This window comes from Spinacia oleracea, chromosome 4, assembly GCF_020520425.1.
Source record: "Spinacia oleracea cultivar Varoflay chromosome 4, BTI_SOV_V1, whole genome shotgun sequence".
Classification (NCBI taxonomy): domain Eukaryota; kingdom Viridiplantae; phylum Streptophyta; class Magnoliopsida; order Caryophyllales; family Amaranthaceae; genus Spinacia; species Spinacia oleracea.
Genome location: NC_079490.1, coordinates 100820995 through 100843162, shown reverse-complemented (window position 1 = coordinate 100843162; position 22168 = coordinate 100820995). Strand labels below are relative to the sequence as shown.

General features: G+C 38.4%; 1 protein-coding gene and 1 long non-coding RNA gene across 3 annotated transcripts; one reads left to right on the top strand and one right to left on the bottom strand.

Moving 5' to 3' along the window:
* The first annotated feature begins 1129 nt into the window (after positions 1-1129).
* On the top strand, positions 1130-10607 carry LOC110790800 (uncharacterized). 2 transcript variants are annotated; one of them, XR_008919639.1, is made up of 10 exons: positions 1130-1377; positions 1508-1577; positions 2740-2840; positions 3066-3173; positions 7019-7240; positions 8338-8460; positions 8563-8654; positions 9440-9675; positions 10065-10115; positions 10249-10607. It is a non-coding gene; the product is annotated as an uncharacterized lncRNA (long non-coding RNA). The 2 variants fall into 2 exon arrangements; XR_008919637.1 differs by having other exon boundaries at positions 1131-1377; positions 10065-10607.
* LOC130459910 (ubiquitin carboxyl-terminal hydrolase 14-like) lies at positions 3574-5854 on the bottom strand. Its single transcript, XM_056827534.1, has 2 exons — positions 5439-5854; positions 3574-4617 (listed from the first exon to the last, which is right to left on the bottom strand). The coding sequence occupies exons 1-2, from the start codon at positions 5568-5570 to the stop codon at positions 4261-4263; spliced, it is 489 nt and encodes a 162-aa protein (XP_056683512.1). The 5' UTR covers positions 5571-5854; the 3' UTR covers positions 3574-4260.
* Positions 10608-22168: the final 11561 nt, after the last annotated feature.

Sequence of the window (22168 nt, the reverse complement as noted above, 5' to 3'; positions counted from 1 at the left end):
TTGGGACATTTTGTGTCTAAAGAAGGAGTGGTAGTAGACCCTGCTAAGATCAAAGCTGTTAGTGAATGGCCTACACCCAAGAGTGTGACAGACATTCGAAGTTTTCTGGGATTAGCTGGCTACTATAGACGCTTTGTGCAAGACTTTTCTAGGATAGCCAAGCCAATGACAACATTGATGAAGAAGGAAACAAATTTTGAATGGAATAACCAGTGTGAAGAGGCGTTCCAAGCCTTGAAGACGCGATTGACAACCGCGCCAGTGTTAACAATGCCAGATGAGAGTGGTATCTATGATGTGTATAGTGATGCATCTAAGAATGGTTTAGGGTGTGTTTTGATGCAGAACGGGAAGGTTATTGCGTATGCGTCAAGGCAGTTGAAGCCATATGAATCCAATTACCCTACCCATGATTTAGAGCTAGCCGCTATAGTGTTTGCATTGAAGATATGGAGACACTATCTGTATGGTGTGAAGTGTAGAATATTCACTGATCATAAGAGTTTAAAGTACATTTTCACACAGAAGGATCTGAATATGCGCCAACGGAGGTGGCTGGAGTTAATCAAGGACTATGATTTGGATATTCAGTACCATGAAGGAAAAGCCAATGTATTTGCGGATGCCTTGAGTAGGAAATCAAGTCATAGTGTTAATGCGTTAGTAGTTGCTAACGAGCTGTGTAAGGACATGCAGCGTTTGAACCTTGAAATAGTGAGTGGTGAAAGCCTTGAGGGAATGATGAATGCCTTAACCATCCATCCATCAATATTTGATGAGATTAGGGAGAATCAGGCTGGTGACACTAGTAGAAAAAATGCCATTTGCAGCAACCCATTTGCAACTCACGTGATTACTGATTGCTACGAAAAGCCTATGGTCAACGCAGGTCAACTATTTAATGATCTTTTAGCAACCTGTATGGGCTCAAAACGCTGCGAATTAATGAAAAAAAATCAGAAATTTAACTGCAGCGTGGGGGGTCTGTGGTTGTTGCGAATAAGTTGCATACTTGCAACTTAGTCTTGAAGTGGGCTCGCTGTGAATTATCTTTTCATCTCTCTCTCTCTCTCTCGCCCATTCACAGTCCCGGCCTCAAACCCTAGCATCTCCTCTCTCTCTCTCTCTCTCTCTCTCTCTCTCTCTCTCTCTCTCTCTCTCTCTCTCTCTCTCTCTCTCTCTCTCTTCTTCAGATCTAACATTGCTAAGGTTGGAATTCCACCGTTTTCACTGTTGTTCGAAGGAATGTTGGCGTTATCATATGATATTGAGCGAATTTGGTGCCGATTTACACTCTCATCAAGAATTCCAGAGTAGGAGAAGCAAAGCCACATGAGTTGAACCACGATTCTTCCAGTTTGTTGCATAGTAGGCAAGGTAATATCTCTCTTTTCGAATTTTTCATCGCCGTCTTTTTCTAGGGTTTTGTCTGCATTTGTTTGGGGTTTTTCTAAATCCCTAATTTCTTCAACTTTTTGATGAATTTTGGTTATTCAATGGTGTTCAGGTAATAATTGGAAACTAGTGTGACACTGAAGGGTACTACTTATTCTTTTACCTTCACCTCGTCGATTTCGGTAAGAATTCGATCCTTAAACTCTTAGTTTTCTTCGAATTTGTTTGATTAATATTTATCTGATGTGATTATTTTTAGGGTTGATTTGTTGTTCTTCATTTGACTTGTTAAGTTGATGTAAGTTTCTGGGTTTCTGTTGGTTGAGAGATTGGTTTAGGTCATTTTAGGTTTGTGTTTAGGACATAATAGGAGTCAACACCTTAATTCGTTCCTCCTGCATCTCAAGTTATTCCGATTCCTCTCCTCTCAGAAACAGAATATTCTGAGGGAAAATGTGTGAAAGGAACTTTCTTCTGGTTCCTTGTGTATTTTCTTGTTGTTGGGAGTATGGATGATATTGTTGGGCTTTGGAATTTCAGATTTTTATGCTTCATTGTCGTTTGTAATAGGACTTTGTTGCATTACTTGATTGTGGCTTAGGGTCTTGGTTTACTAGTTGTTGATATAGATTTTGTATATATTGGTTTCTTATTGTAGCTAAGCTACTGGATTTTGGTCAATTTTTTTGGATCTCTTAGTTAATTGACCTCTCTATAGATGTGATTTTATGGCTGAATAAAGTCAATGGATGTTTATGCTTGTTCATGATACACTGGTCCTAAGTTGGCTCGGTTGTTATAAGAGGTTGCTTGAGTGTATCCTAGGAAATGGCATGAGAGGTTGAACCCTATGATCTTAATGTGGTGGATCGCCTAACAATTGGGCTTAAATGTGTTGGCATAGACGTTAAACACCTAGGACAATGTCGCAGGACTACAATTGAGTTAGAATTTCTGTAGCCTCTCATTTTCTTAGAGGGCTGGGAATACAAAAGTTGAATGTTCTGATCGTGTTTCTATCAACCCGCGTCTCCAGGTTCCCAAGTTTCCCCGTGGCTCTTCATTGAAACTTGATCTTTTTTTTAATCATTTATACCTACCTACCTTGTGACTTATCAGCCTTAGTTCTCTACATAGTGAGCATGGTTGTTGTGATCCAAGTGTCAAAACCTGGATATGATCCTTTGGAAAGAGTTTATGCATTGCTCTGCAACTTGCAAAACTATGATGTTTACATTCATTTTCTTCTTATTTTATCATTTCGTGCCTAACTTTTAGCTGTTATTACTGTACTTATTAGTGTTGTGAACACTCAAATGCGTGTATATATTGTTTTTTATCCAGGAGTTTCTACTGCTTTTGCGTCAAAAGACATCCTTGGTAATTTTCTTGGTGGATTATCTATGCAATTCTCAAAGCCCTTTTCATTTGGAGATACAATCAAGGTATGATGTTAGCCTCTATTCCAGTGTTCTACTCCATATTTAAATAGATAATTACTCCTTGTCCGAATATTACCTTCCTTATGGTGTAAACTGATTATAGCAATGTCCTTTGTGTTCAAGATACTAAGTCATTCCAGCTTGTTTATGGTTTTTCTTTTTCTCTCAGTAGTGTTTTTTTGTGGTTTATTTTTGTGCCCTTAATTTTTTGTTTCTTATTCTTTGTAGGCTGGATCAATAGAAGGTCAAGTGACGGAGATGGGTTTAACTACAACTTCGTTATTGAATGCTGAAAAGTTTCCAGTAACAGTTCCAAACTCTATGTTTTCTAATAAGGTGAAATCTTCTTTTCTCCACACTAGTAGAAAAACATTCATTTGAGGCGTCACTTTTATATTCATTAGCGGCGTTTTAGGCGTAGCAGCAAATAGAGTGGCAGCAAATGAATGGTATTGATTTGCGGCGTTAAAAAACGCCTCAAATTAATCATTCATTTGCGACGTAATGTAGAAAAAACGCCTCAAATGAATAGTATTGTATGGCGGCGTTTCTACCCAAACGCCTCAAACTTTGGTAAAATTGCGAGAGTTTAAACGCCGCGAACAATGTGTAATTTTTTTTTAATAAATAATATATTTTTTATATATTCAACAATCCCAAAAATATAGAACCTGTACTCACGCCACATTTATACAACGTCCAAAAGTGTCATCAACCACCAATAACTTCCAAGAAACTTTGATTTTTACATATAAGTTAACCATCATATGTTTACAAAAATAAACCACCTAAATAGTTTCAAGTCTATAATAACTATATCTTTTACACTTCATACGTTACAAAATTGCACCAAAAATATAATAAGGCAATTATATATGATTTTAATAGCATGAAACATCCACAAAAAGAGATCAATGAAGCGTTAATATTAGACACAATATTCGGTGAAGTATGATGCCCATTTGTCTCGTATTTCATCAATTTTCTCATCGGTGAAATGATCTCCACTCAGTAGATCTCCCCACCTCCCAACCAGAAGTAGTCAGGGGAAAGCTTCACAATTGCTTCATCCAATGTAACCTGACAAGTGAGAACAAACTAAGACAACGTAAAGAAAACATTCCTGCATTGGCAAAGTATTTGCCTTCCTTTGTTGTATTAACATTTTACCTTCTGACACAGCCTGAACAAAATGGAGGCCATTAACAAGCCAACCATCATACACTATGCAATCAAATGAAAAAAGAAATGGCAATCAGAAAAGGCAATGAATCATAAATATGGCATCCTTAATTCTTTATTCTGGAAGATGATACTACTCACATGAAGAAAGGACAGACAAAGGACAGAAGTAGATGACAATTTTGAAACATAAGTGCAGCAAATAAATAAAATAAAAATATCATGATGTTGTATGAGACACTTAATAACTAATAGGAACACTACCTGCAACTTCTAGATCAGCAGTTATTGTGCCAAGCTTCACAGTAAGTGGGTATTTTGTCTCATTGTAATGCTCGACAGCATGGTTGTTGCCACCAGTTCCATCCCAATTTTTTCTACCACGGAGGATCATCCCATCTGTTAGATTTAACCAGAGATTTTCTATTTTATCACAATTTGCACATTTCCACCCAGATGGAGGAATGACAGTGCCACTCTCAATCTGTGGCAAACACATGGCATATGCACTGATGTGCTTCTCAGCTACCCAGGCTGCAACTTGCTCCTTTTTCTCAGCACCCTCGGCCAATATAATAGCATCAACAGCTAACCTTATCTAAAATATACACACATGTCATGCAAAGACCAGACAAGTCTGAATAATTTGAAACATTCAGCTTGTCCCTACGCAAAATAGAACTTCTAACATTTCAATTGTTCATCTTTCTTTCTTCTCTTCTTTCATGGAGAGGGAAGGGGAGGGAGGGGGGGGGGGGGGTGACTGGTGAGTGATAAGAGGAGCATCAGTTATAAGATTTTGCATTCAATGATTCAATAATTTTGCATTCAATCATTCAATAATTTTAGCAGCAAGTAGTTCAGACAAAAGAGAACCACTCTAGGCAACTGCAATTTGTGGCATGTGCAGGAGAAGAGCCAAACAGGGAAGGGAAGGGTTTATCATCATTCACAAACAAATCAAAAGCTTCAATTTTATCCATCTTTTCCAATTTCTTTATAGAATTATATAAGCTACCCCATTCAATTTCAGATTAAAACTCATATAGTGCATTGAAGGCGGAATAAGGTAAAAGCTATACTTAGATTTGATAAAGAGGAATTATTTTTCCTTTTGCCATATTTTTTCTTTATTAGCTCAATATCTGCCAATTTCTCATCCTTCCTAAATGCTGTTAATTAAGTACTGTTAGTCTGTTATCTTATGTAGTCATGTTGATACTTGGATAGAGTCGATAGTATATGCCTGTCAAAAGATTTATAGAAGTATTTGACAAACCAACTGAACTAAACTAGAGATAGAGCTATTCCTGAGAGGTTTAGCCAATAGATGCTTATAGATGTCATTTACTGTCGGAAAACCAAAGAAATTTGTAACACTGTTATGAATTAGCAGGAATAGATAGTGGAAGCTCTTACAAACGTCAATCGAGAATTTCTGCAGTTGGGCCACCTGGTCCTGACTTTTGGTCTTGGAAACCCCTTCCTAAGGATGATTCGAATCGAAGTGATGTCAGTAAAATACAGAAAGCTCCAAAAACCAATCCACATCCGACAAATACTGTGATCGAGAAAGAGAGACTTGCAGATTGCCTCTCTATACCGTTGGAAAACACTTACTCAGAAAACAACCTTATCCAAAATCTCCCTCCGTTTCAATCATTAATGGAGGTGCACAAAGTAGAAGCTCTTAATTCCAATCAAGAAGCCACTGTAATGCGAATGTATTAGTTTCTCCCTAACAAAAAGAGTCAAATGAGCTACTTTATCATTCTGTATTGGCTTCAAAGTATGTATAACCATTACAATTTTACAAGAGAATGGCAGAAAAGGTTATACACTGCCTCTAAACATAATGGGTCTATCAAGGAATGGCAGCAACAATCTAACCTTAAAAAACAGATCATTGTCTAGTTGTCTACATTCTAGCATTGAATTTATAATAGCATGAAAGAAACTACACTTGAATTATACACCCAATTAATCAAACAATCAAGAATACCGTAATTAGATGAATTCCACAAGGGGAAAAAAATGAATTTCACAAAAGCAATTACGAAATTAGATGAATTTTAAAGACAAATAGTTCTATAATTACCACAATTTCGTCCAAATGCCAAAAGAACAATGAAAATTACACAAACCCTAGAAATTAAAACACATAATTACAAAGAAAAATAATCCAATAATTCAGAAATAATTCATGTAAATCAAAAGATGAAAGAGATATAATAACGTAATTGAATAGAAAAAACGGCAAGAAGGAGAAAGGACTCAAGGAGTAGGAGCTAAACTTACCTAGACTAAGCACGACGGTCGGAGAACTTGAAAAAATGGTGTCAGTCACCCGAAAACTTGAACCAACCGTCCAACCCCGTGAATCGACGATTTTAGATAGTTGCTCTGATTTTCACATAATTTCAGTACATCATAGACGAGTGTGAAAAGTTTTGTGATTCGCTGTCGAGATGAGTCGATCTTTACCCTTTAGTGAGACGACGGCGGTGGAGATCATTCCCAAAATCTATTAAAGAGGAGATACTTTGTGGTGAAGAAGAATGAATGAAGAAGGAAGAAGGAAGAAGGATACAGACTCAAAAACGAGCAAGAGGAAGACAACTGAAGGATAGGAAAGGAAAGGCAAGGGTTTTACCTTATTAGTTTACGGCGTAAATATCATTAAACGCCGCTGATTAATAATTACCATGGATTAGTGGTGTTATAACGCCGCCAATTAATGTTTTGTTGTTTAATTTGAGACGTTATCAAATAAACGGCGCTAGCGCGTAGCCGCAAATCAATATTTTTCTACTAGTGCCATTTGTTCACTTTTGTTTTTGACTTTGCGATTTTGCATTAGTAAATAATATTCCCTCAGTATTCTGTCATTATCTTTAAGGATACATTGATACCTGTACATAAATAGCTTATAAACATAATCATGGTTGGAGTTGTACACATATTTTATGTTTATTTTTAAGTCGTTGTCACATTTGCAGGTCATCGTTAACAAGTCTCGACCTGGGTGACGTGCTTATATCAGTAAAATTCCATTGCAGTTCGACAATTTGGAGAAAGTTCCTCAGATTTCAACTGACATAAAGTCAATGCTAGAGTCATATCCCAAAGTTTTTTTGGGACGTGAGGCTCCTTACTGTTATCTCTCTCAAATTGATAGTTCATATGTTGAACTGACTCTTGGATGCAATCTCAAACAACTGGTACTTTCCTTTCACTCTAATCTGAATGTACCTTATTAGTATGATTATCATTTAGCCAATACAGGATCAGGTGCATGCATTGGCGGATCTTGACTAAATATCTTCTGAGGGCCAAGAAAATTTAAACATATGATTATCATAGAAAATTACATTGATCTTAATTAATAATTAAAAAAACATAACTATTGAAAATGGGATATTATTTATGAAATTGATTGCTATAAAAACAAAATAAGTGAGCTCCTGATAAATTGAGTGTACACTTGAAATATCTGAATGTCCTCACATTTTATATACTCGTTTGAAATGATGGTCGTATAGGTTAGTTTTGAAATTTAAGACACTCGTTTTGTGCATCTAGTATTAAATAATACAACTCTTTTTGACATTACTAGTAATATACGAAGTACAATAGTAGTAATATACATTTCAATTTTTTTCGCACGAATAGTGACATGTATTCGTGTGAAATTCTGAACGCATGTTTGGTGTTGATTGCCACAAGAAATTGTAGAAAAGGGAAAGAGATGGTAGGAGAGACAATATGCCATTTCCTATAATAGTTGAAATTGTAGAAAAGGGAAAGAAATATCAGTAGTAGTCTCTGAACTTTAAGTTTTAGCCTGCTATTTCTTTTTATTATTAAATGTTGTTTGCTCTTAGACTCTTAGTCACCCTATTCAAAGCTTCACTAGTAGAAAAAACCTCATTAGCAACCCTTCATTCACAACCTTCACTAATTGAGATCGGTGCAATAACTTACGGTCAACGCGGGTCAATGAATAAATGAGGAAATCGCAACCTTGTTTTATCATTAAACGCTGCGACTGTTTGTTATTAAAATTAAAACTAATTATCACAACGCGGTTTACCAGGATTTGCTGCGAATAATCCTCGAGATATAAATCTAATTCCCTCAATCTCTCGCATCCCTCACTGCCTCTCTTTCTCTCTCCTCTCTGAGCTTAGATCTAACGCTCATACTCTTCTCCATTACATATTCATTCTGACTCAAATTTCATTCCTAGATTTCCTTCTACTTTGTTTGGTGATTTTGGTTATCAATTTTACTCTACTAGATTTTCTTGAATTTACAGAAAAAATCTCAAACGAAGGAGAACGAAAATTACGGAGAAGGAGAACTCGCTGCTCTCTACCACGGCGAGTTTCCGAATGCCGATGCTTCCGATGCCGCTGCTATCAAGGATTCTAAATCTCAGGTTTGTTCCTCTTTCTCTCTCCTAAACCTTATTCCCTTTTCAGATCGTCTTTCCGCTAATTCATTGTTTGTTTTGAATAAATTGAAATAAATTCTTGAAAAGTACTCGGAAGAGGTTGGATGAACTTGTAGATGAAGCTGGTGTGCCTCGTTAAATGCAGGGGAAATTCGAGCACGAGATGGGGATGCCTAAAGGTGTGTAGTTTTTGGAATAATTTGTTTCCATTTAATTGGTGTTTCGTTGTTTGTCTGGTTCGTTAGGTAATTTATTAATGAAAGAGCATTTTGAAACTAGCTAAGCTTTGAGTGAGTGAGCCCACACTCATAACTGACATGATAAGAGTTTTTTCTCAACTTTTTAAGGGAGGAAAGGGGATATGCGCGAAATTTATCTATCCCTGTGTATAAGCTGCTCACAGGGGAGCTCGTTCTTGCTTTAAGCTATTGATAGAAGTCCAGAATGCACAAGGATTCAAGGATTGTATTCCATTATATTGTCTTCTATATTTGCAACTAAAAGCTTCTTGCTGGCTTTGTAATACTGAATAATAGGAAGTCTGGTTGTGTATGATGTGTGTGTTGTTCATGTGAAGTGAGACTAAGATCGTGACTCTTTATCCTTCACTTGTGAGAGAATTCTGAAGCTAGCTAAGCTTTGGCAAGAAAATCGAGTATTTGTTATCTATTCATTTAGGGTGGGTGTGTTGGGGGGGATGCGTGGAATTAAGCTAATCACATGGGAGTTAGTTCCTACTTTATGCTATTGGTAGAACTCTAGGATGACGAGGAGTGGAGGATTTTGCTCAATTTGATTGTCTTCTATATTTGCAACTGAAAGCTTCTTGTTTTTCTAATGCTGAATAATAGGAAGTCTGAAGTCTTCTTATGTATGATGTGTGTGTTCATGTGAGGTGATACAAAGGTTATGACTCATTACTCGAACTCGATGTATGATATGTCAGTTTTTCACTTGTGTCCAGGCGGCACTTTTGCCTTGTACTCATTGCTATGCCGGCATGCAAACCTTGGTGTTCTTCATACTGATGAGAAGTTATCTGCAATATATCTATTGAGGGATCCGAGCAGACAGCAAGGAATTCTGCTTTCAAGCTACCATTTGAAAAGCATGAAAGATTTCATAAAGCGTTGCTGATCTTTGTTTTTCTGGGAACATGTTTGACTATTGCTGATGGTGTTCTCACACCAGCAATATCAGGTAACAGTTTCTTTATTTTTGTTGGAACCTATTGTTGCCCACCCAGTCCCGTCGCCTGTCGGCTTATCACAATTTTTCTTAAAGCTTCGTATCAAATTTTCTAACAAAGTCTAATTATGACAAGTGATTACAAATGTTAATCAAAGTGTAATCTCATTAATTCTTTTATAGGATGTTCATTATGACATTATACCACCAATCATTGAGCAATAGTTTTCAGTCTATCTACTAAAGTAATTTACTATCTGCTAATCTTACATATCACAGTCTGAAAAGGCCCGAACAAAGGCAACAATAGTGAGACCTGTTTCTTTGTCCATTTTTTGTGATCGTTCTGCATTATGTTAACTCATTTGATGATCATCTAAGCATATCATATATTCTTCCAGTTCTTTCGGCAGTGTCTGGAGTTCGTCTAAAATTCACGGGACTTCATGAAAGTAAGTTCTACTTCGTCCACAAATCGAAGGGGAAAAAGGGAAGAAAGAGAGGCATTACTAAAGTGTTTCAGAAACATGCAACAGCTGCAATGAAATTTACAATGCTTTTGACAAATAATATCTTAATTTGCAGATTATGTCGTTGTGGTTTCCTGCATCATTTTTGTAGTCCTGCTTTCTCTCCAACATCATGGAATACATAGGGTTTCTTTCATGTTTGCACCAATTGTTTTAGCATGGCTCCTTTGTATCAGCAGCATCGGTGTTTATAATATTATAAGGTGGTCATTTTGTGTTTATTGATTTAGTCAGTTACTGAGTATTGTTCATCTGATTGTTTTAATTAGGATAGAAATGTTGATGTAATATCTAGATTGATTGAATATCAATTGTTGGTTTGGCTTAGAATGTGATGGTGGCTTGGTGTTTATTGCTATAATCAGACGGTGGGTGATTTTTTTTTTGTAAAATAAATGTACTATTTACAGCGCGCATCGTTGAGTGAATGTTGCGAATAGTGTTAGAAATGTAGCTTTGAAACCTCTTTTTGCAGCGCCTGTGTACTGCAAGGGCTGTGAAAAATGGACAATTTGCAGCGCATGTGAAACACCATGCGCTGCAATTAATGGTTTTTTGCAGCGTTTTAGTTCGCTGCGAATAAAAGTCTACTATTTGCAGCCATCACAATTGCAGCGCTCAAAAACGCAGCAAAAAGCCCCTTTTGTGAGAAGCAGAAGGTTCACTTCAGGTCTAGCTTAGGCAAGGTAGTGCCGTATCGTCGTTTTGGTAAGCCTAAGAACATAGGGATTATCACGGCAATGGAACTCGTGAAGCTAGTCGGTAAAGGGAACCCAGTCTTCTTATGCAATGTGAGAAACCTAGAGCATGTGATCAAAGATCAACCTGAAGATATTGCAGTAGTGAATGAATTCCTGGATGTGTTTCCGGAAGAGATCCCGGGGATGCCTCCCAATCGACCTATTGACTTTACCATAGACTTAGTGCCTGGAACCGCGCCTATTTCAAAAGCTCCATATCGAATGGCTCTAGAAGAAATGAATGAGTTAAAAGGCCAGTTAGAGGATCTATTGGAGAAAGGTTACATTAGACCAAGTGCATTGCCTTGGGGAGCACCAGTTTTGTTTGTGAAGAAAAAGGATGGAAGTATGAGGCTCTGTATAGACTACAGGGAGCTCAATAAGGTCAAGATCAAGAATAAGTATCCTTTACCTAGAATAGAGGACCTATTTGACCAACTGAAAGGAGCAGGAATCTTTTCAAAGATCGATTTGCTCTCGGGTTATCATCAATTGAGAATCGCTGATCATGATATACCAAAGACCGCATTCAGGACTAGATACGGACATTATGAGTTCACTGTTATGCCTTTTGGGTTAACCAATGCACCTGCAATATTCATGGACTTAATGAATCGTGTGTTCCATGCCTATTTGGACAAGTTTTTAGTGGTTTTCATAGATGACATCCTAGTGTATTCGAAGAGTGAAGAGGATCACGCTGAACACTTGTGATCTGTGTTGAGTACCCTGAGAGATAACCAGTTGTATGCCAAGTTCTCGAAGTGTGAGTTTTGGTTGGAAAGAAGTTCATTTTTGGGACATTTTGTGTCTAAAGAAGGAGTGGCAGTAGACCCTGCTAAGATCAAAGCTGTTAGTGAATGGCCTACACCCAAGAGTGTGACAGACATTCGAAGTTTTCTGGGATTAGCTGGCTACTATAGACGCTTTGTGCAAGACTTTTCTAGGATAGCCAAGCCAATGAAAACATTGATGAAGAAGGAAACAAAGTTTTAATGGAATAACCAGTGTGAAGAGGCATTCCAAGCCTTGAAGACGCGATTGACAACCGCGCCAGTGTTAACCCTGCCAGATGAGAGTGGTACCTATGATGTGTATACTGATGCCTCTAAGAATGGTTTAGGGTGTGGTTTGATGCAGAACGGGAAGGTTATTGGCAGTTGAAGCCATATGAATCCAATTACCCTACCCATGATTTAGAGCTAGCCGCTATAGTGTTTGCATTGAAGATATGGAGACACTATCTGTATGGTGTGAAGTGTAGAATATTCACGGATCATAAGAGTTTAAAGTACATTTTCACACAGAAGGATCTGAATATGCGCCAACGGAGGTGGCTGGAGTTAATCAAGGACTATGATTTGGATATTCAGTACCATGAAGGAAAAGCCAATGTAGTTGCGGATGCCTTGAGTAGGAAATCAAGTCATAGTGTTAATGCGTTAGTAGTTGCTAACGAGTTGTGTAAGGACATGCAGCGTTTGAACCTTGAAATTGAAGGAAATAATGCCCTTGGTCCAAGTATGCATTCTATGTTAAGTCTAATAAGTGCGGTTCAGTATTAATTAACAAGTTAATAATTCAGTGAGATCAAGTGAGCTGAATGCCTAGCTAGAGGCCGCTTCAGTTCAAGTGGAATTAATGATATTAATCCACAGCTTACTCTTGACTGAACCCGTAGGGTCACACAAATAGTACGTAAACGGATCAAGTATTTAATGGCATTAAATACTCTATCTATGGATATTCGGAATCGACGGATCTTGGTTTCAGTGGGAGCTGAGATCGTCACAAGCAAGAAATGAATACTCCGGAAACGATGATATTGCCGGAAACGGAAATATGGATCGTATCGGAAATATAAATATTATCCAAGTCGTAGATGTTGCCGGAAACGGAAACATGGTACGTATCGGAAAATATTATCGGAAATGGAAATATTGCCGGAATCGGAAATATTGCCGGAAACGGAAATATTGTCAGAATCGGAAATATTATCGGAATCGGAAAATAATTCCGGAAACGGAAATATTAAATATTTGTTCGAAACGGAAATTGATTCCGGAATCGGAAATATTAAATATTGTTCGTATCAGGAATGAATTCCGGAACCGGGAATTTAATCGGAAGCGTATCGTACGAATAAGCATCGGACGAGGCCTGCCGGACGAGGGCCCAGCACGAAGCCAGGCCATCGCCCAGCAAGCCAAGCGCGCCACACGAACAGCCAAGGCCACGCCAGGCCCAGCGCAAGGCTAGGCCCAGCAGGCCATGGCAGCGCGCGCAGCGCGCGCAGCGATGGGCTGCGAGCTGTGCTGCTGCTCGCGTGGGCTTGCGGCTCGCGTGGGCCGAGCGGCCGTGTGGGCTGTGCGCGGGCATGGCCTGCACGCTCGTGGGTCATGCTCGTGTAGAGTTTGTGTTCACATACGAAACCTAAATTGTGTAGGATTTGTTTGATGATTAAATTCCTAATCCTAAAAGGATAAAATTAATTAATTAGAGTCCTACTAGGATTCTAGTTTAACTAATTAGTATCCTAATAAGATTCCAGTTCCTTTTCCATACCTCTATAAATAAGGGCCTAGGGTCATTATTTGCAGGAACGATTGAAGTATTCAAAGGATAAGTTTTTGAAATAAAATTAACCATACACCTGCAAACACTAGCCGAAATTCCTAGTAACCTTAAGGGTGATTCTAGTTGGTCTAACTTGAGGCGGATCCGGACGTACTGTGGACTATCTACGGAGGGACGACATTTGGAGTCCTAAAGACTTGTTCTTGTTCGGTTCGGGCGCAGCTAGGGAAGGCACGCTACAACATGTATGCATCAATTCTATGCTAAATGATTATGTGAATATAATATGCTTTCCTGACTTTATGGTTTTTCCGCATGATTTATGAATTGTCATATGCATCATAACCTAACAGTGGTATCACGAGCCTCTTATTATTTTCATAATCTAAATTGCATAAACATGGTTAAATATTACAAATTTGCAAGAATTAAAAAGGGTGATTAATTTTCGTAATTGTTAATTAATTGCAAATTGCGTTTATTTAATTATACGTACGCAGTTTTTCGGCAGTTTCTTCGTTACTCATCCAAATCGAGTGATTTTTGTGTCAATTCCGCATGTAAAAGGCATTCTTAAATTTTGACAAAATTCGAAGCCTAACTATGACTTTTCGGAGGTTTTAGTTTTTCGAATGCAAAATTTCGTAAATTTAAGATGTTAAATTAAATATTTGCGATTCTTGTTGATAAATCTTGAATTTTTGATTGACCTACTGTATATGTTTAACAAGTTTGAATGCCTAGCCTTGTTAATTATGCAATCTAATTTGTAATTATGATTAATTTGTTGAAAATTGGAATAATTTAGAATTAATTTGATTTTCATAATTAGTTATAATTTAATTAGATACCTATGATTAAAAACCACCATAAAAATTGTAAATTTATGTTAAATTTTAAATTTTTATGACCTAGACTTGAATCCATGTTAATCGGAAATCAATTAAATAATAAATTTTCGATTTTTTGCCCTAAAATTATGAAATTAATATTATTTATTAATTTGTCATTAATTTTGAATATAAATTTTTAATTTTTTATGCGATTCGCTCATATAACTTGCACGCACAAAGCAATGGACGCTACGTGTTACCCTTAAGAGGTGTTGTATAGTGCGGGCATGCGACGACGAGCAAGGGAGCTCGTCGCCCATGCGGTACGAATGCAGCGAGCAAGGGCATGGTGCACGAGCACAAGGCAGCAGCCCTGCCTTGTGTCGTGGGCTGTGAGCAATGGGCGCTTGGGCGAGGGCGAGAGCAAGGCACGAGCAGTCGCGTGAAGGCAGCAAGCGTGCTGCGCCAAAGCGCGCACTACCTCGCGCAAGCATGCGGAGCCTCGCGCGCAGCGAGCGCTAGTGTGCGTGCGACGAGCGCAGCGCCCAGCGATGGCGTGCAGCGTGCTTGTTGCGACGTGCGACGAGCGCTGCGCCCAGCGATGGCGTGCAGCGTGCTTGTTGCGACGTGCGACGAGCGATGCGCCCAGCGATGGCGAGCAGCTTGCTTGTTGCGACGTGCGACGAGCGCTGCGCCCAGCGATGGGCTGCGGCAGCATGCTTGTTGCGTCGAGCGCTGGCGCGCGCAGCGAGCACTGGCTCGCGTGTTCGATTGATGCCTTGCGATGGGGAGCAGCAGCGATGCGACGCAGCGCATGGGCTGCGCGCACATGGCCAGCGATGGCTGTGTGCGTGTGGCCCATGGGCGTGCGTTGCGTGGGGTTGTTGCGTTGCGATTAGATCGTTTTTAAATTTTAAATTGAGATTTTCAGTTTACGTAATTTTAATTAATTTTAAAATTAATAATTTAAATTATTTTCTTGGATTTTAATTTTGAATATTGTAATTATAATAAATTTTATTTATTCTAATTATTTTACTAAAATTAAAATCATGAATTACTTTAAATACGACTGAAATTAAATTAAATTTATGGATTCAATTATAAATTTATATGAGCTTTAAATTTTAATTAAATTTGTATGTTTCCGGTTAGACTAGAAATACATTTTTATGTTTAAAATTAGTAAAGCATGTGAATTTATTGGTTTAAGTGGGAGCCCTTTTTAGTCATAAACTCTTGATTAGGTCTACAAATCCTTAAGGTTAAAACAACTTGATTAGAATTAATAAGGACTGAATAATTTGTAGATTATTGGTGCCCTTGATTAATTGCTGCAAATGTTTATGTGATGCATAATGTGTTTTACTAACCAGCTATGTGGGTCATTCATGATAATGAATGGGTGAATGGTATATATTGTATATGTACTGTTTTGCAGGTTATGAAGTGACTAGTATGGCCCAAATAGGATAGAAAATATGGTCTGCGTACCATTAATTTGAATGTAATTGGTCTAAAGTACCAAAGTTGTTTTTCAATTCAAATATGGTCTGCGTACCATCAAATAGTTGTAATTAGTTTTAATTATAGCTTATCCTATTTGAAGAAAATGGTGCCTCCCACGGAGATTTTCAAGACGGACTTTGAAGTTAAAGCTTCAAGATGAAGTCGGGCTATACTAGATCACATTTATCTTATGCATGTTTTAAGTTATTTATTGCTTTTAAATATGTCTTAAAATGCATGAGATCAAAGCTTGATTATGTTGCATGATTAAGGATTTTAGTTCACTTAAAATCTAACCAACATAGTAAGAGCCTTAAGTTCCAAACTTAAAAATTGAGTTAAAAGGTGCCATGCCAAAATATACACTTGCTTGGATATCCTTTACATCAATCTAGTAATAGTTTTCGCTCAGCGAGGTGTTACTTATTGGTCCTAAAGGGGCAAGGTACACAAATAATTGTGAGTACATGTTAGTTTTGGTGAAACTCAACGATATAAGTAAGGAGTCCTTTTATGTCGTGGCAAAATCGATAGGTTTACCTAATAAGTTCTTAGACGTGCCTATCAACCAAGAATAGTTTCTAGACTATTAGCAAAAGGCTTTTGCTTACCTAAGATGTTTTAGGATTAAGTCGACAAACTGTGCTTAGTTCTTCATTGATTTTAGGATCTTGGAATCATTTTATTCACACCTGCCGGAACACATAACTTGAATAAAATGCTTAATGAACATTGAATTATGCATGTATGCTAGAATTTAAGTTTATTAAGAGAAACTGTGAATGGTTATTTATTTCTTTATTCTTTTCAATTGTAGTTTTAAATATGGCAAACAACAATTCATTCAACATTCGATCAATTCTCGAAAAGGAGAAGTTGAGCGGGAAAAACTTCCTTGACTGGCAAAGGAACTTGCAAATAGTTCTTATGCAGGAAGAAAAGGAGTATGTCCTCGAAGAGGCGATGCCCGAAGCCGCAGGCGACGGGGTCACTCAGGCAGCCCTCAATCGTTAGATTGATGCCAACAAGGATGTGAAATGTCTAATGCTCGCCACCATGAGTGCAGATCTGCAGAAAACGTTCATCAACTCAGATGCTTTCACAATCATCAGTGAGTTGAAGAACATGTTCCAAGATCTGGCTTGAGTCGAAAGATTCGAGACTCATAGGCAAATTCTTGAGACCAAGCTTAAGAAAGGCGAGCCCGTAAGTCCACATGTTCTCAAAATGATTGGACTCATTGAGAATATGAGTCGGCTGGATCAGCAATTTTCTCAGGAAATGGCTATAGACACCATCCTCCATTCTCTTCATAGCGGGTATGATCAGTTCAAACTGAACTACAGTATGAATAGTCTGGACAAAACGCTCACTGAGCTTCACGGTATGCTGAAGACCGCTGAAAAGACGCTCAAAAGTGATAAGCAGGATGTGCTTATGGTGTGTGGGGGCAAGTTCAAGAAATCTGGAAAGAAGAGGAATGCTAAGAAAGGTGGCAACAAGGCCAGCCCAACTAAGCAAACTGGCGCCAAATCTGTAAAGAGGAAGGTCAGTCAACCCACTTCTGAATCCGAATGCTTCTACTGCAAGAAGAAGGGGCATTGGAAGAGAGATTGCTTGAAGCTAAAGGAAGATCAGAAGAACGGAACAGTCGTTCCATCTTCAGGTATTTTCGTTATAGACTGTATACTTGCTAATTCAACTTCTTGGGTATTAGATACAGGTTGTGGTTCACACTTATGTTCCAATCCACAGGGACTAAGAAGAAGTAGAAAGTTAAGCAAGGGTGAAGTCGACCTACGAGTGGGAAATGGAGCACGGATTGCTGCATTAGCTGTAGGAACTTATTATTTGTCGTTGCCCTCCGGGCTAGTTTTGGAACTGGAAGAGTGTTTCCATGTTCCAAGTCTTACTAAAAACATCATTTCTGTTTCTTGCTTAGATGCTAAGGGATTTTCCTTTTTAATAAAAGACAATAGTTGTTCGTTTTATTTTAAAGAGATGTTTTATGGATCTGCTAGATTAGTCAATTGACTTTATTTATTAGATCACGACAAACAAGTATATAAAATAAATACCAAAAAGGCCAAAAAGGATGATTCAGATCTCTCCTATCTGTGGCATTGTCGATTAGGCCATATAAACTTGAAACGCTTAGAAAGACTTCAAAAGGAAGGAATTCTAGAACCATTTGACTTAGAGGATTATGGTAAATGCGAATCATGTTTACTTGGCAAAATGACAAAGCAACCTTTCTCTAAAGTTGGAGAAAGAGCAAATGAACTATTGGGTTTAATCCATACAGATGTATGTGGACCAATGAGTACAAATGCTAGAGGTGGTTTCAACTACTTTATCACTTTCACTAATGACTTCAGTAGATATGGTTATGTCTACCTAATGAAGCATAAGTCTGAATCCTTTAACAAATTCAAGGAATTTCAGAGTGAAGTAGAGAATCAATTAGGCAAGAAGATTAAGGCACTGCGGTCTGACAGAGGCGGTGAATATCTGAGCTATGAATTTGATGACCATCTGAAAGAATGTGGAATTCTATCAGAATTGACTCCTCCTGGAACACCACAATGGAACGGTGTGTCGGAACGGAGGAACAGAACCTTGCTAGACATGGTCAGGTCAATGATGGGTCAGGCCAAACTTCCATTAGAATTTTGGGGACATGCACTAAATACAGCTGCACTCACTATACATAGAGCTCCGTCTAAAGCTGTCGAAAAGACTCCATATGAGTTATGGTTTGGAAAGCCTCCAAATGTGTCTTTTCTTAAGATTTGGGGATGTGAAGTATACGTCAAACGATTAATTTCAGACAAACTTCATCCAAAATCTGACAAATGTATCCTTGTGGGCTATCCAAAGGAAACAAAGGGGTATTACTTCTACAATACATCTGAGAACAAGGTGTTTGTTGCTCGAGATGGTGTCTTTTTGGAGAAAGATCACATTTCCAAAATGACAAGTGGGAGAAAAGTAGACCTCGAAGAAATTCGAGTCGAACAACAAACTCTAGAGAATGCTCAAGATGACATTCAGGATGAAACTCAGAGATCTTTAGAAGAATCTGGTGAGAATCATGGTCAATCTAGGAATGTTACCCCGCGTAGATCGCAAAGATATAGATCTCAACCGGAAAGGTACTTAGGTATTTTGACGAACGAGAGCTATGACGCTCTATTACTTGAACGTGATGAACCTGCGACTTACAAACAAGCTATGACGAGCCCTAGCTCCAAGCAATGGCAAGAAGCCATGCAATCTGAATTAGACTCCATGTCTGAAAACCAAGTATGGGATTTGGTCGATTTGCCAGATGGCTACCAAGCCATTGGAAGCAAATGGGTTTTCAAACTGAAAAAGGACAAGGATGGGAAACTTGAAGTTTTCAAAGCTAGATTGGTTGCAAAAGGTTACAGGCAAGTCCACGGTGTGGATTACGATGAAACCTTTTCACCAGTTGCAATGCTAAAGTTTATTCGGATAATGTTAGCAATCGCTGCATATTACGATTACGAAATATGGCAGATGCATGTCAAAACTGCTTTCTTAAACGGCGTTTTAACATAAACTGTGTTTATGACACAGCCTGAAGGTTTTAAGGATCCAAAGAATGCTAAAAAGGTATGCAAGCTAAAGAAGTCAATCTACGGATTGAAGCAGGCATCCAGGAGCTGGAATATACGTTTTGATGAAGCAGTCAGTGACTTTGGTTTCATCAAGAACGCAGACGAATCTTGTGTATACAAGAAGGTCAGTGGGAGCAAAATTGCTTTCCTAGTATTATATGTCGACGACATATTACTTATCGGAAATGACATTCCTATGTTGAACTCTGTCAAGATTTGGCTTGGGAAATGTTTTTTCGATGAAAGATCTAGGAGAAGCACAGTACATATTGGGCATCAAGATTTATAGAGATAGATCTAAAAAGATGATTGGACTTAGTCAAAGCACTTATATCAATAAGGTGCTTGATAGGTTCAAGATGGCAGACTCCAAGCGAGGCTACCTACCCATGTCTCATGGAATAACTCTAAGCAAGACTCAGTGCCCAAAAACACTTGATGAGCGTAGACGAATGAATTTGGATTCCATATGCATCATTGATTGGTTCAATAATGTATGCTATGATATGTACACGTCCGGATGTTGCGTACGCACTCAGTGCTACGAGCAGATACCAGTCAGACCCAGGAGAGGCGCATTGGACTGCTGTCAAGAATATTCTGAAGTACCTGAAAAGGCACAAAGATGACTTCCTGGTCTATGGTGGAGATGATGGATTAATTGTTAAAGGTTATACGGACGCAAGTTTCCAAACCGACAAAGATGATTTCAGATCACAGTCTGGGTTTGTCTTCTGCCTCAACGGAGGTGCAGTAAGCTGGAAAAGTGCTAAGCAAAGCACCATTGCGGATTCTACAACTGAAGCGGAGTACATTGCTGCACATGAAGCAGCAAAGGAAGCTATATGGCTAAGGAAGTTCATAGGTGAACTTGGTGTAGTCCCCTCCATTAAAGGACCAATAGCCCTGTATTGTGATAATAACGGAGCTACTGCACAGGCAAAGGAGCCTAGACACCACCAGAGAGTCAAGCATGTACTTCGTAGATTTCACCTTCTACGAGAGTTCGTTGAAAGAAAGGAAGTCGAAATAAGCAAAATTGGAACTGATGAAAACATATCAGATCCATTGACTAAACCTCTGCCGCAGGCGAAGCACAACTCGCACACTGCAGCTATGGGAATCAAGCATATTGGAGAATGGCTTTGATATCCTTATTTAATGTTTTAGAGTTTTAGAGTTTAAATCTTTGTAAAACATTATTGGTTAATCATTCACAATAAATGAAGATAATTCATTTTTCCATTTAATTTGTGGTTTATTAAATGATGAGTCCCTTCAATTTGGCGATATATTCAAGATAGACTGTCAGGACCAGTCCTGTGACTAAGAAATGTCTATCAAGTGAACTTGAATGTCAAAGGTTGAAAATGGTCCCTAGTCGGAGTTTTCTATAAAATTGGACGCATAGAAAACGTTAGACGATTAGAATGCAAGATGACTAGTAGTTCTGTTTCTTGAACTATGTGGACATGGCAATGTCATAATCATTTGCATAGATACTTACTTTGGGAAGACTAGTATCGGACAAGACCTATGAAACTTTACTGTAAGAGATGAAAATCTGTCATAAATAAATTTCATTAAAATTATTAGACACTAAATCCTCAATACCTGAGTGATTTGAGATTACTTGTTTGAGAACTGGTTGCTTTGACGTTGACCAACCGTCGCACCGTAAAAGGAGGCTATAAAGGCAACGCTCAGGTAATCACCTATCAAACGAAGTCTAATCTCAAGATCGCAAGATTGGGATTGTCCTCCCATAAATCGGGATGAGATGCTTAAAAGTTGTACAAGGCCACTCGGAGAGCTAGAAACTGTGAAATGCATGGCCGTGCTCGGATGAATCATAGGCTATGATTATCTGTTTATTTGATCAGTTGAACTCTGAAACCGAGGAACACCTCTGGACATAATAAGGATGACAACTCTTACCTTATGTTCAAGAGCAAGCATCGAGCGACAAAGGAATTAGGAAATGCACACTTGTCCCTAAGGACAAGTGGGAGACTGAAGGAAATAATGCCCTTGGTCCAAGTATGCATTCTATGTTAAGTCTAATAAGTGCGGTTCAGTATTAATTAACAAGTTAATAATTCAGTGAGATCAAGTGAGCTGAATGCCTAGCTAGAGGCCGCTTCAGTTCAAGTGGAATTAATGATATTAATCCACAGCTTACTCTTGACTGAACCCGTAGGGTCACACAAATAGTACGTAAACGGATCAATTATTTAATGGCATTAAATACTCTATCTATGGATATTCGGAATCGACGGATCTTGGTTTCAGTGGGACCTGAGATCGTCACAAGCAAGAAATGAATACTCCGGAAACGATGATATTGCCGGAAACGGAAATATGGATCGTATCGGAAATATAAATATTATCCAAGTCGTAGATGTTGCCGGAAACGGAAACATGGTACGTATCGGAAAATATTATCGGAAATGGAAATATTGCCGGAATCGGAAATATTGCCGGAAACGGAAATATTGTCAGAATCGGAAATATTATCGGAATCGGAAAATAATTCCGGAAACGGAAATATTAAATATTTGTTCGAAACAAAAATTGATTCCGGAATCGGAAATATTAAATATTGTTCGTATCGGAAATGAATTCCGGAACCGGAAATTTAATCGGAAGCGTATCGTACGAATAAGCATCGG

Bases quoted from the DNA above. Each gene is read 5' to 3' on its own strand.
- LOC130459910 (XM_056827534.1), bottom strand. From the start codon at position 5,570: ATGTGGATTGGTTTTTGGAGCTTTCTGTATTTTACTGACATCACTTCG. The intron at 4,618-5,438 runs GTAAGAGCTTCC...TGTATATTTTAG, and splicing joins GAAATTCTCGATTGACGTTT to ATAAGGTTAGCTGTTGATGC.